The sequence below is a fragment of the Mastacembelus armatus genome, chromosome 5 (genome assembly GCF_900324485.2).
Source record: "Mastacembelus armatus chromosome 5, fMasArm1.2, whole genome shotgun sequence".
NCBI classification, from domain to species: Eukaryota; Metazoa; Chordata; class Actinopteri; order Synbranchiformes; family Mastacembelidae; genus Mastacembelus; species Mastacembelus armatus.
In genome coordinates, this window is record NC_046637.1 from 16,106,007 (window position 1) to 16,120,983 (window position 14,977).

General features: G+C 44.8%; 1 protein-coding gene across 13 annotated transcripts in view; it reads left to right on the forward strand.

Moving 5' to 3' along the window:
• Positions 1–14,977, forward strand: part of plekha6 (pleckstrin homology domain containing, family A member 6) — a 103,129-nt gene that overhangs the window by 76,094 nt on the left and 12,058 nt on the right. For 11 of the 13 annotated variants that reach the window (XM_026306058.1, XM_026306059.1, XM_026306062.1 and 8 more), the window contains 4 exons: positions 381–492; positions 608–747; positions 2,438–2,605; positions 3,584–3,659. In XM_026306058.1, coding sequence (XP_026161843.1) covers positions 381–492; positions 608–747; positions 2,438–2,605; positions 3,584–3,659 — 496 coding nt within the window. The remainder of the gene's footprint in view (positions 1–380; positions 493–607; positions 748–2,437; positions 2,606–3,583; positions 3,660–14,977) is intronic. The other 2 variants (XM_026306060.1, XM_026306067.1) reach the window with 2 other exon arrangements.

A 14,977-nucleotide genomic window follows, 5' to 3' on the forward strand; every position in this document is an offset into this window, starting at 1 on the left:
ATTTAGCACCGAAGCAAGTAGTACTTTTTGACTATGTTGGACCTATCAACGGTCCATCATTACTAATATTTTATGACTTAATAGTCAATACAAATAAAAACCCAAAGGTTTTCACTGACAAATATTTCAGGATGCTGTGTAATTTCAGTTTTATTCGTGTGGGTAATCTGTTAATGAAGGTTTTGCTTCTATCATATCTGAAATGAATGTAATCCAGTTTGTGTTTCTCACAGCCCATGCAGTTTAACAGCAAGATCTCCTTTCGGAAACAGTGTCTCTGTGTCTCAATATAGGAACTGGAACTCATGGAACTTTCAGGGGCAGCTTCTTTTATAGAAACCTCTTTCCATTAATATACTGTCTGCTCTGGCTTTTTGCAGAGTGAACTTGTTCGTAGACATATCCAAAAAGAGTTCTGGAGAGTCCAAGATGTATTAGAGGGACTGCACAAGAACAACTCATCCAGAGGTACTGACACAGCCAAGCACAGAGGTAACACACCAGAGTTAGAAAACAATTACTTTTATTTATTGAAAATAATTTGTGTAATTTGTATATAACAATTCTACCCCTGCCAGCCTCACCACCTTCTCTTTCTCTTACACAGTGGCCAGCGGTGCATCTGGCTCCTTTAGCACCAATAGTCCAGCCAGTCCCCTGAGCTCAGTAAGCCTCACCAGCCCACTCAGCCCTTTCTCCCCAGTGCCCGGCTCCCAGGCCTCCCCCACTAAACAGCTGGGCCCGGAGGTAAGCACCGGACACAACCAGCTGGGGACCACCCCTTATCCAAAACCTGGCAAGGGCCCATGCTCAGACTCTAGAACCAACCCTGTAGTGCGTAGGAGATCAAGCCCTAAACATCGACCTAAATCATGTGTCGTGTCTCATTTCAAAACTGACTTTAAGACAAAATTTAGACCCAAAAGTTACAGGGAGCCTGATCCCAGCCTACATACAGAACTTATAAATTTTTATGGTTCTGAGACCCATGAAAATGCCTTTCCTAAACCCAATGTAGTTTTCCAAAACTTTAGAGAGTTGATGGGTGGATTAGACCCTGTGATAGAGGAAACAGACCAAAGCATGAACTGCAGAATTAATTCTAACTCTGACAGAGTGTTAAATACAGCCAAAGCAGAGGAACAGGTCAGTTTTCTCCAAGTACAATGCCAGGACACCAAATATACCAGTCAGCAATCAGACACAATCCACACCCAATCTGACCTTCAGAATGTTAGTTGTTTATCATCAAATGGTTGCATCCAAGAAGTCATGATTGGCCTAAGAAAAGATGTCTTTCCAGACTCTCATCCAACTTACTTCTCAGAAAGATATCATAATGGCCTCAAAAATCTGTCCTCCAATAGGCGCCTTTCTATGCCTGAACCCCAGATCCTGCTTTTCCAGGACTGTCAGACTGATGTTTTATCATTACGTTACAGCCCAGAGCCTGAAACATGCACAGTCCCTTGTGGAAGCCCTGAAAACCAACACCATTACCAGCTACCTTTTCGGTCTTTGTGTCTTGCCAGTACAGATGCAAGGCCTCTTACTTACCCCAATAATCAAGGGGAACTTGACTTTGATCCAGTGATTAATGCAATAACCTGGTCGGGTTCACTCAGTAATCCTACAGGTAAAATGTTCAGGCAGACCCATCTTTAAAGAAAATGATATCAACTACTTAATAGTTAACTTTGACATCCTAAGACTCCGATTTATTCCCATTCTTTTGTTCTGATTTGTAAATACAACAAAAATACAGGTTCAATATTTACCCCTAACTCGTAAACACTTTATGCTGGCATTGCTCGAATCTATGAAAAAACAATATTTCATTGTCATTTGTAATATCATAATCTAATGTTTGAGCTGTCAGTGCTCATTCTTTGACTGCTCTACATGGCCCCATAGAACAATTTGCAGAAAACCCTATGCACCTACAACACTTTGGCCCATATTTGCTCTGGTCCAATTCATGTCAAGAATCTTGAGAGTGAAGCCAGGACATGTGACCAAAAGTACAGCAAGTTAAAGGTTCATTTGTGCTATAGGCATGTTCTCTCACTGGTCGTAGGGTTTGATATAAACCCTTGGTAGGGACAATGATGGTCACCTGTTGACCTTCATAAATTGCATGATGAGAGCTTCCCATTAAACAATAGCTTATAAAGCTGATGATCTATTTGACTAAAATATCATGGACTGTGGATATAGAAATGTACAAAAGCTGTCAGGTTAGGTATTTCGTTGGCCACCTCAGGACTTTCACATCTAACTCCTTAACATGGGATCAAGGCCTCGATCCACAGAATCATCCCCATGAGACCTCTCTGCTCTGCACTTTGCCTGGCTTATTATCACTCCTAATGCGCAGCACTTTCTCTTTTTCCTATACTTTCCTTCATTTCTTCCTTCCTCCCTCCTACCCTTCTAGGAACGTGTTCCCCCAAGGCCTCCCCTCCCTAAGTCTTATTACCCTTTGGAGTCCTCCACTACCTTCCCTCCCTCCACCCCCCCCTTGCCCAATGACAGCACCACCTGGCTACACAGCTTGGGCATGGATGATGGTTACCTTGATGGTGAAGATTCTCACTTCAGAAAGGTATTTGAGTGTCACTGCCCCTGTCCAGCTCACCATTTACCAAGTCATAATGGTTGTCCAATGTCATCTTTTAAAAACATCATGCTTAACATTTTAAGCCATCACAGGCCATCCATACCTCTAAATTCCACGTTCATCTTCTTCTCAAACCTGCATTTTTCAATCCCAAGGCATGTGTGGCTACTCTCCCTTTGCTTTTTTAATTCCACTACCACTAAAGTCTGTGTCAGCTGCATGCTATAATAGAATGTTTTTAACTGAACACAGTATAGTTCAGCATGCACTTCAGGTGTTTTAGAATGAAGGGTATCTCTTGACAGGGTGGGCAGCCCTTTGCACTTTATCTGAGTACCTGGTGTGAGATTCTCTACAGCTGCAAATCATCTGTCAAACTCTTTATGGCTAGTTTTGCAGTGTCTCTGCAATGATTTTGGCATGTTAATTAATACATGGCCACACCAGGAAGTCAGTGAAGTCATTTGCACATTTTCTTGATTTAGATCATTCTGGAAGTATTGTAGTGACCACTTTCAATTTCAGTGTGCACCATGAATGAACATAATAAAATCAATGGGACATATTTTTATCAAACACTTTACTCAGTACAAACCCTGTTGAATTTCTTTTCTGGAGCAGTTTATACTCTAGAAGTTATGGGCTCAGTGCTGTCAAGATGGTTTGCAATTTGTCAAAAGTTGTCAAAGTAACAGCTCAGTGAGTGAATCACTGCAGTCACTGAAATTAGGTTATTATGGTCAGATGTTTCACTGTCATACATGCTGGTGTGATCAGGTTATTACTGTCTTGCTAGTAATGTGTCACTTCTGCCATTTCAGGTATACCAGGCATTTTTAACACAATGCTGCCCTTGCTATGTACAATAATGCATAATGCATTCTGTCTAATAAGCAGCTTTGAAAAAGTAATATAATGTTTAGTCACCCTCAGATTTAATAATATCAGTACTTCATATTGCAGACCAAGTTTGGAGAACAGAACAATATCAGTGATGTGCAGGACCCGGTACTGGACAGACAATCCACCATGAATAAAGGTACAAAAATCTAAGCTCAAGGTTCATGTGATAATGCTTTGATTTTTTTGTAAGCTGATAATCAAACATTTAACTCTAGTCTTGCTACACAGAACCCCAGAGAGCATGGGATTACATAAAATCCCATCTAATGACATTTGTTTTAACTACAATTGAAATACATAAAACAAGACAAAATGAGAATTTAGGGCTCTATTTTCCTGCAGGCACAATACGAGTATTAGGGAAAACTGAGAAAAAGTATGTGAACCTAGCCAAAGATTTGAAGGCATCATTGGAGGTGGCTAACATCTGTGTTCATGAGTCAACAGTATGTAAAACATTGAGCAAGCAGGGTGTCCATGGCAGGACACCTCAAAGGAAGCTGCTGATTACTAAAAAGCACATTGCTGCACGCCTGAAGTTTGCGAAAGAGCATGTTGACTCTCCACAGTGGAATTGGCAAAATGCAGACTGATGAAACTAAGATTTAACTATGTGGAAAGAACATGCAGCACTACATCTAGTGTAAAAAGGCACATCATAAAAACATCATCCCAACCATAAAGTAACATCATGATTTGGACCTGCTTTGCTGCATCAGGGCCTAGCCAGCTTGCAGTCATTGAGGGGAAGATGAATTCCCAAGTGTATCAAAAAATTCTTCAGATAATGTGAGAATATCTGTATATTAGCTGAAACTCTGTAGAGGTTAGGTGATGCACCGGAAAAAGTCCACAACAGAATGGCTTCAGAAAAACAAAATCTGCCTTTTGGACTCCCCAAGTCAGAACCCAGACCTCAACCCAATGGCGATGCTATGAAATGACTTGAAGAGAGCCGTACACATGAGATGTCTAAAGAATATAACAAAGCTGAAGCAGTGCTTCCGTGAAGAATGGGCTAAAATTCCTCCTGATGTATAGGTCTGGTCCATAGCTACAGGAAGAGCCTGGTTGAGGTTATTTCCGCCAAGAGAGGAGGGGGTGTCAATACTCTTGACTTAGATGAAGATCAGATCACATTTTATGACAAAGTAATGCAGAAAACCATGAAATACCAAAATGTTCACATACTTTTTCTTGCCACTGTATATCAGGTGTTCTTTCTACATTTTTTTAATCTGCCAATGGATCTTTGAACCAAAATACATTTTTAATTCAACTGAGAAAGATTACAAAGAATATAATCCACATTAGTGTAAGAAACGTCACAAGCCCTCCAATTTAAACAACTGTGTTCTTAGAAAACACTTAACAGCAGCACACTTACCAGATCTTTGCTGTCACTGTAAGTCTTACAGTCCATGCGAACATTTCACTTTCAAATGTATGGGACCTCAGTGACTTCAACCTTTATGTAGCCAGAAAATTTACAGTTAAACTTTTGCACTGAAAACTAACACTTGGCACTGAAAACTAAAGCAAAAGTGAAAATAAAACATTGGCAAAGTATTTGTACTGAAAAAAATATGAATTATATGAATAATTATGAATTATGAAAAAAGTTGTCTTGTTTTTGTTGATGTAAGTTGTTTTTTCAATGCCAAATCTTCTGATTTTCAGTTTTTTTTTCAACAGTTTTTTTTCAGTTTTAGATTTCTGTCACTGTTTTGGCTTGGAGGGCTCTGAGAGGAGGGGCTAAGAAAAGAATGATTACTGTATTCAGCAACAATCTGCACACCCACATAGACTCATATCAAGAGACACACCCGTGCACACAAACCACTAGGCAGAGTCAGGAACCCAGCATACACACAGAGAAGGCACATATGTGCACACATACACACGCATGTACACACACACACATATGGACACACAAATGCACACATACACAAACCAAACCAGTCATTTGTAGTCTACATTTAACCAGCTAGACATGAGCACACTATAGTTTGTTACGTGAAATGTACATGGGATTGATTAAAAATTTGAAACCTACAAGCAGACAAGTATTGCTACAGGAGAGTCATTTAGCAAAGACAGCAAAACACTCATTTCACCAGTTTTCCTCACCTGTATCCAGCCTGTTATAACTCCAAACAAAGAGTAGTCGCCATTACGATAAACATTAAACTACACCCATCATAGCACCTCCGCATATTCGGAGGGCAGATTTGTAATTGTTAACATATCAATACAAAACAAAGACTTGAGCATTGCCAGCATATATGGACCAAATGTTAATGACCCCTCCTTCTTTCATGACTTTTTTACCTCACTCTCTGCTCACTCTCAAACAACACTTATAATAGGAAGTGACTTCAACATGGTATGTAACCCACAGGTTGACAGGCTCAGTATAGCAGGAAATCACCATATGTGGCAGTCTGTAGACATTCTAAAACTTTATATGAGTGATTTTGGTCTCTGCTATGCTTGACATTCTCATCGCCTGAATGTTTGATAATACACCTTCTCACCAGTTCATCACTTATATTCCCATCTAGATTAATTCTTAGTTAGTAATTTATTAGTGGTGGATATCGCAGACACTCTGATTCACCCTATCACCACAGGTATGTCTGTCTCTGTCCTGTTGTGTTTTTTCTGGCTACCCTATCAGTAGCCAGAAAAAGAGACACACCACTAAATAGATCTTGGAGATTTAAGAGACCAAGATTTTAGGAATTATCTCCAAAGGCGGTGGGCAATATTTCTGGAAGCTAATGACCTGCCAGAAACCTTGGCATGCGTTCTCTGGGATACAGCAAAGACAGTTATGAGAGGCAAAATAATCTCCTACTCATCACAGGTGAAATGCAAAGAGAGAAATAGAATAGAAATAGAATTGAAGCAAAAAATGAAATGTTAGAGGCTGCCTCTACTGCTTCTATCTGTTTTACCAAAACTAAATGATGAACAGATCATGGCTCTGGATTCATAGTGGCTAAACTCCAAGGAGTTCGTCAACAAATGCCAAACAAAAAAACTCCAGTGCCAGGGAATTTCATAAGGAACTATGGACAGTGCTGGCGCCAATATTTTATAGAATGGTAACAGAAAAGGCGAAGATATCTGGGTTCATACCTCTTTCCAGTTCAATGGCTCTGTCATGTATACCTGCAAATAGCTTCCATGATGTCAGGTGTACCTCCCAAACCACTAGGGATGTCCCGATTAGGTTTTTTGGAGTAAAAAATAGCCAATCTCAATCTCTGCGATTGGCTCGGGACATCCCAAAAAAACCACAGGTATGTCTGTCTCTGTCCTGTTGTGTTTTTTACACACAGAATTGAGCTGGCTTGAAGTTAGTTTTTAGCTAACTAGGTTAGCGTAATACTGCACTGGTTTGGCAGAGGTCTGCTGGAGCAAGTGTTAAAGTTAGTGTACAAAAGGCACAAGTTATGTGTTCTTTATCTAGAGTTTGTTCGCGTAGCTCTCAGATTTGCTACGTTCGTGTGGTCTGTGAAGTAATCCTACAGACGGCACAGCTGGCACTCGCGGGAGAAAGTTAACCATATATGGAATGAGATATGAGACAATAAGAATCGAACAGAACTGAGGACACTGAAACAAAGTAAATATGTTTTCCGTTTCAAGTCTCATTTTTTTCAGTTTGATTTTTTTCAGTTCTTGTTTTTTCAGTTTTCAGTCCTGGCAGGACCATGTCCTCATTGGCCAGCTGTTTTAAAGTGACCTGCGCAGAACCTTGCCCTCATTGGCCAGCTAAATGGAGTAAAAAAAGTGTGACTTATAGTCCGGAAAATACGGTAACAATTAAACTAGAAAAATACAATATCTCAGTTCCCTTTCATAGCATTCGTTTCGTGTCTCACTATGGGAACGCCTCCAGCATGACCTCATCAGAAGCTTCAATACCACTACGCCAGCCTGGGGGCTGGCACTAGTGACAACTATGTCAGGAGGGGTGGGGACCCTCCCCCTATATAATAGGCTGACATTGCGTCAGTCGGCATTCAAAAACCTCTTCTCGCTTCTCACAGAAGCCTGCAGACAACTGTGCTATCGGTGCTAAAGCTAAACTGTCCACAGATTCGAGTTAAAACTCGGTCACCGGGCGCTTTGTGCTCTACGGTATGGTTGTTCTGTAGCTGACGAGCAGTAGCGATACTATTCGACAGCTAACCGGTGACAGTAGCAATACTTCCACCACTTGAAGTAGCGATACTTCAAGAATAGTTGAAGTAGAAATACTTCGACCACCACCGGTGGCGTTAGCAGTATCTGCTGGTAGCAACAACACCCCACACAAGGTAAGTAATACCTAAGGCTCTACTTTCCCCACACTAGCCGAGAGAAAAGCATTTTCTCTGGCCCCGACAGCTGCACAAGCTGCTCAGCTAACTCACGGAGCTGCTAGCGTCCCCTCTGCTAAGTCATGGCCACGGCCCGAAGCTCTGCCCCTGCGGCAATAAGATATCTAGCTGGGACACTCACCTGGTGTGTGCGGCATGTCTGGGCTTACCCCATGCTCAGGCCGCTTTATCCTCCACCGACGGATGTATCCATTGCGCTGCCGTCCCACGCAAGCTGCTCCGCCATCGGCTAGCCTGGGTGGCGGCGATCCTATGCTATCGGAGATAGCCCCGCCGAGAGGCGAGTGGGTCATGTCCGAGGTGGAGGGCCCCGCCGAGAGGCGAGTGGGTCATGTCCGAGGTGGAGGGTCCCGCACACGCCCCGGGACCGAGTTGGCCGCCGCCATAATGGGAGATATCCCGCGGGCATCATCTCCTCTGGATCTTGACATGCAGGACGTGCAAACGTGCAGCTGCCAGGCTCAACATCCACCGCCTCCCACCTCCACCGCGATGGTGAGGAGGAAGAAGTGGCAGACATGACAGCTTCTCCACCGGGCGAACCCAGTCAGCCCCCCCAGAGGGACACTCAGACAATGTTCTCAGTGTTGCACAAACACTTTTCATGTCATGCACTCTATAATAAAATGGCCCCCACATGCGCTTCCAGGCAGAATGCCGAGGGCGCTGTTAAAAAACATGCAAAAAAAGATATGTTGAACGACAAATCTATCCTTTCTGCTATAACACAGCCCGCGGCGGTCACTATCCCTGCGGCTGTGGCACAGACAGCCCGTGTGTCTCCGCGCCATGTGCCGGAGATGCCAAGGTGCATAGGCGGTGTGCACAGCGCACCTCAACCGGAGGGCGCCGTCACACTGATGCTGACAGGGTGGCCGGTCAGTCCGCTATCCCTGCAAATGCGAAACGGGTGCTAAGAACGATAGAAAAGGGCTACAGACTGCAGTTCAAAGTCGTTCCGCCTCGTTTCAAAGGCATAATCTACTCCCATGCTTGTGGTGTCGTGTATAATGGAACATATATATGACTAAGTGTAAGGAGGAACCAATGAGAAGTGAGGGGTACATTAGGGTGTGACACGGGGTGTGTTGAATGGGGGCTGGAGAATAATAAAAGCGTTTTGTGTTCAGAGAACTCACGAGTACAGAAGTATTCTTCATAAAATACGACATGGTGTCAGAAGTTCTGCAACAGTAACGTGGGTCGAACGACGAGGTCTACCTGAAACGGGACGAGAGGTGAATAAGCGGAAAAATGAGCGGCAGTGGGGATGAACAGAATGAGGAAGGAGTTAGCAGACCGGCTAGCACTCCCAGCGCTACTTTTAGCATCCAACCACCGGAGCCCTTTGATTTTTCCAAACCAACTGAGTGGACAAAATGGATACGTCGATTCGAGAGATTTCGGCAAGCAAGTAATCTCGCAGTCAGCTCTGAGGAAAATCAAGTAAACACTTTGATTTATTGTATGGGAGATGAAGCAGATGACGTTCTGCGCGGCCTGAAACTCAGTGAAGCTGATCAGCGTCAGTACGCTAAAGTAAGAGACGGCTTTCAGTCATTCTTCGTAGTGAAAAAGAACATTGTGTACGAGCGTGCAAGATTTAGTATGCGCAAGCAAGGAGCAAATGAGACAGTTGATGCATTTGTCACAGCGCTGTATGCATTAGCAGAACATTGTAACTATGGAGCACTACATGACGAGCTAATTAGAGACAGGATTGTAGTAGGCTTGGTCGACACGCGGCTATCAGAACGCATGCAAATGGAAAAAGACCTAGACCTGGATAAAGCTATTAATATGGCAAGACAGTCAGAGGAGATTAAAAAACAGCAAACTACATTGAGGAGTGATGCTAGTGCTGTAAAACTGATAGATGTAGACTGTTTAAAGGCAGACATCAGAAAGCAAAGCAAAAGTTCAGCAGATCGAAATACGACGGAGCAAAGCCTCAAAGCAGTCGGAACAAAAACATTGAAGAACCGCAGTGTCACAAATGTGGTGGCATGCCTCACCCTAGACAGGAGTGCCCTGCTAAGGATGCTAAATGCCGTACCTGTGGGAAAAAAGGCCACTACCAACGTGTCTGTTTTGCAAGCAAGGCTGTGCATGGCATTGAGGAAGAGGAGGGAAGTTTCTTCCTTGGTTCTGTGACATTGCATACTGATCCATGGACTGTGGAAATCAGAATGATGGATAAAAATATCACATTCAAGCTGGACACTGGAGCAGATGTCACTGTAGTTTCACAGAAGGAGTTTGCCAACATTTTTCACAATGCGCAGTCGCCGGTGCTTCAGAAGGCAGAGAGACCTCTATTGGGTCCAGGGAGAATTCCACTGGAAGTGACAGGGTTTGTTAGACTTCAGCTGAGAAAAGGAGAAAAACAGATTACAGAGAAGGTGTATGTGGTCAAAAACCTGACTATGCCTTTGCTCGGACTGCCAGCTATTGTAGCTCTTGGTCTGTTAGCTCGTGTTGACACTATCGACATGGAGACTCTAATGTCAAGCTACCCCAAACTATGTAGCAGCCTAGGTGAGGTTCGACAACCTTATTGTATTAAGCTTAAACCTAATGCTGTGCCCTTCTCGTTGAAGACCCCGAGGAGGATTCCCCTACCATTGATGGGGAAAGTCAAAGAGGAGCTTCAGCGCATGGAAAGCTTGGGTGTAATCACTCGTGTGGAAGAGCCTACTGACTGGTGCGCAGGCATGGTAGTGGTGCCCAAGAAGGACAGCAAAAAAGTACGTTTGTGTGTGGACCTAACTGGCTTGAACAAGTATGTGTGCCGTGAAAAATACATTCTGCCATCAGTAGAACAGAGTCTTGGAACACTTGCTGGTGCTAAAATGTTCAGTAAACTGGACGCCAACATGGGGTTTTGGCAGATACCCCTCACCGAGGATTCAGCAAAGTTTACCACATTCATTACCCCCTTTGGGCGGTTCCACTTCAACCGTCTTCCGTTTGGCATTGCCTCAGCGCCGGAACACTTTCAATGCATGATGGCGGAAGTTACAGAAGGGCTGGAAGGCGTGGTTTGCCACATAGATGATGTACTGGTGTGGGGGCAGGATCAATTAGAACATGACACTCGACTCCATGCAGTGCTGCAAAGACTGGAAAAAGCGGGAATCACCCTAAATGTGGATAAGTGTGAACTTTCCAAGAGTGAGGTGGTCCTTTTGGGTCACATCATTTCTGACTCAGGCATACGACCTGACCCAAGAAAGACAGAGGCCATCAAAGCCATAAAAGAGCCCACTAATGTAAGTGAACTGAGGAGTTTTCTTGGCATGGTGAATCAGCTGGGGAAGTTCATCCCTCAGTTGGCGGAAAAAGACAAGCCACTTCGTGATCTCCTCTCTAAGAAAAACTGTTGGGTTTGGGATGTGGATCAGGCCAGGTCGTTTAAGTCGCTGAAAGGAGCTCTGTCTTCTCCTCCGGTGCTGGCCATGTATGACCCGAACAAACAGACAAAAGTGTCTGCGGATGCATCGTCATATGGCTTGGGCGCCGTTCTTCTGCAACAGTGGGGAGATAAATGGAAGCCTGTGGCCTATGCATCACGTTCACTTACTCCAACTGAACAACGCTACGCAAGGGTGGAAAAAGAAGGACTGGCTCTAAACTGGGCATGTGAAAGATTTCGAGATTTCCTCCTAGGAAAACATTTCTGCTTGGAGACTGACCATAAACCACTTGTCAGCTTGTTTGGAGACCAAGCATTAGATCTTCTACCTCTGAGAATTCAGCGGTTCAGGATGAGACTCATGCGGTACTCTTACTACATTGTGCATGTACCAGGAAAGTCACTTTGGACAGCTGACACATTGTCACGTTCGCCTGTGGACTCTCACATGTCCAAAGCTGAACTGGAGTTGATGGAAAGCACTAACATATATGTGGACTGTGTGGTAGAAACCTTACCTGTTAGCCATACATATATGGAAATCATTAAAGAGCAGTTGAAGGCTGATAGTATCTGCTCTCGTGTCATGAAACTGTGTGCTGATGGATGGCCGGTGTATGCAAAACAGGAACCTGCACTGAGAGGCTACTGGCCGGAACGAGCTACACTCACGGTGCAAGATGGATTGCTACTAAAGGATACTAGGCTTGTGATTCCATCCACTATGAGGAATGAGGTGTTGGCGAAGCTGCATGAAGGACACCAAGGTGTGGTGAAATGCAAAGAACGTGCTCGTCAGTCTGTGTGGTGGCCAGGACTCAGTCAGCAGGTCAGTGAAATGGTGCTCAAATGCAGGTCATGTATTCAAGAGCGTCACAATCCTAAAGAGCCACTCATGACATCTGAGTGCCCTGAAAGACCATGGCAAAAATTAGGGACTGACATGTTTGTACTTGGAGGGAAAATGTACTTGGTTGTGGTTGACTATTTTTCCAGATATGTTGAGATTGCACAGCTATCAGCTACTAAGTCAACTGATGTCATTGTTCATCTGAAGTCGATCTTTGCTCGGCATGGGATTCCAGAGGTTCTGATGTCAGATAATGGACCACAGTTTTCTGGTCAAGATTTCACTCATTTTGCATCCACTTATGGGTTCAATCACATTACCAGTAGTCCAAAGTTTCCACAAAGTAACGGAGAAGCTGAACGTGCAGTACAGACAGTGAAAGGCTAGCGATCCTTATCTGGCTCTGCTCGCCTACAGAGCTACCCCTCTCCAGAGTGGTTTCAGTCCGGCTCAGCTGCTTATGGGGCGACGTCTTCGTACCACAATCGTCGCAATCGTCAGCATCTGATACCTCTACACACTCATACAAGTGAAGGAGCAGCTTTGGAGCAACAGGAACGGCCAAAGACAATCACTGAACAAGTTTCTGTATCACCTGAGAAAATAGCTTCAAAGGCATCTGGTGTGACAGCTACTCCGAGGACCAGGTCTGGGAGAGCGATAGTCAAACCAGATAGACTGAATCTGTGAACTGAGAAAAATGGAAAGAGGAGCTCTAACATAAAGATGGTCTGATATTGCTTTATGTATGTGAATAGGAACGAGTTGATGGTGATGTTTTGCACATTAAGAAACTTGAATGAGGTACAGAATAGTTCAGACATAGTTTAAGTGTATTTGAGTAATAACAGTTAATTGTTATAACGTTTTCTTTCCTACAGGATTTAGATAGGAACAGGCCTTCGTCAAAAGAGGCAGAATAATCCTCTAAGGTCTGGTGAGACAAAGGTAGTCTACCCTTTGTTCTCTAAAAGGGGGAGATGTGGTGTCGTGTATAATGGAACATATATATGACTAAGTGTAAGGAGGAACCAATGAGAAGTGAGGGGTACATTAGGGTGTGACACGGTGTGTGTTGAATGGGGGCTGGAGAATAATAAAAGCGTTTTGTGTTCAGAGAACTCATGAGTACAGAAATATTCTTCATAAAATACGACAATGCTCAGGGTGAGTCCGCAAACATTCTTTTGGAGGAAATTTCCTCTTTGAGACAGAAAGGGGCTATAAGAGTGGTTCCTCCCGAGCAGACCCGCAGCGGTTTATACTCGAGGTATTTCCTGGTTCCAAAAAAAGGGGGGAAAGGAATGAGAGCCATTCTGGACCTCCGTGTCCTGAACCACCATCTAAGGAAATACAGTTTCAGGATGCTGACTCATGCCTCTCTGCTACGATTTCTTCGAGCAGGCGACTGGTTCACTTCAATAGATTTGAAATATGCCTACTTCCACATTCCGGTGTATACCCCACACTGGAAATATCTTCGGTTCGCTTTCCAAGGGACAGCGTACGGGTTCGTGGTGCTGCCTTTTGGGCTGTCTCTGAGCCCGAGGGTATTTGTGAAATGCACCGAGGCAGCAGTAGCCCCGCTCAGGGAGAGGGGTATTTGAGTAGCCACGTACATCGACGACTGGCTAGTCGCGGCCCGCACCTGCAAAGAAGTGGCCCGTCACACAGATGTTCTTGTAAAACATCTAGTGAGCCTGGGTTTCAAGCTGAATATAGAAAAGAGTGTGATGTCACCTGCTCAGCGCATCACCTTCATAGGGCTAACGTTGGATTCCCTTCAAGCCAGAGTTTTCCTGTCATCGGAAAGAGTAGAGGCCATGTATGCCAGCCTGGCACTGTTTCGCAGGGGCAACATGGTCACACGCAGACAGTGCCAAATGCTGTTGGGCTTGATGGCATCCTCGGTGGTAGTAATACCACTGGGTCGCCTGTACATGAGGGGCGCCCAACACTGGCTGGCCTCCCTGGGTCTGGATCCCCTCCACGAGGGTCACCACCGGGTGAGAGTTTCGGCAGACTGCTCACTAGCTCTGCGTCAATGGAGGGCGCCAGGGTTTTCTGACCCAGGGCGTATCCATGGGTTCCATCTTAACCAGGAAGGTGATCTCTACAGATGCCTCTCTTGTAGGCTGGGGTGCCACGCACGAAGGGAGGACAGTGAATGGGAGGTGGGGCCCTCATATGAGCCAAATCCACATAAACTGTCTGGAGCTGATGGCTGTCCACCTAGCTCTGAGACATTTTCTTTCCTGGCTGCGAAGTCATCACATTTTAGTGAGAACGGACAACTCCACTGTGGTGGCCTATTTCAACAGACAAGGGGGGCTGAGATCCCCAAGGTTGCACACACTAGCACACAGACTGATAGTCTGGAGCAGTGTACACTTAAAGTCACTGAGACCTACTCGTGTGCCAGTTGTACTGAACTACGGGGCAGACCTGCTGTCCAGGGGAAACCCACTCTATGCAGACTGGAAGCTCCATCCAGGAGTGGTGGAGCAGATTTGGCAGCAGTTCAGACGGGCAACAGTGGATGTCTGTGCGTCAAGGGAGAATGCCCAGTGTCCTCTGTTCTTCTCCCAGCATGATCAGAGGGCCCCACTGGGAGTGGATGCTCTGGCTCACGAGTGGCCGTTCACACTCCTCTATGTATTTCCCCCTTTAGCTCTCATCCCCCCAACTCTGGCCAGAGTAAGGGAGAAGGGTCTATCCATGATCCTTGTGGCACCGTATTGGCCAGGGAAACACTGGATGGCAGAGATTTTTCAGCTGCTGGTGGGCCCTCCTTC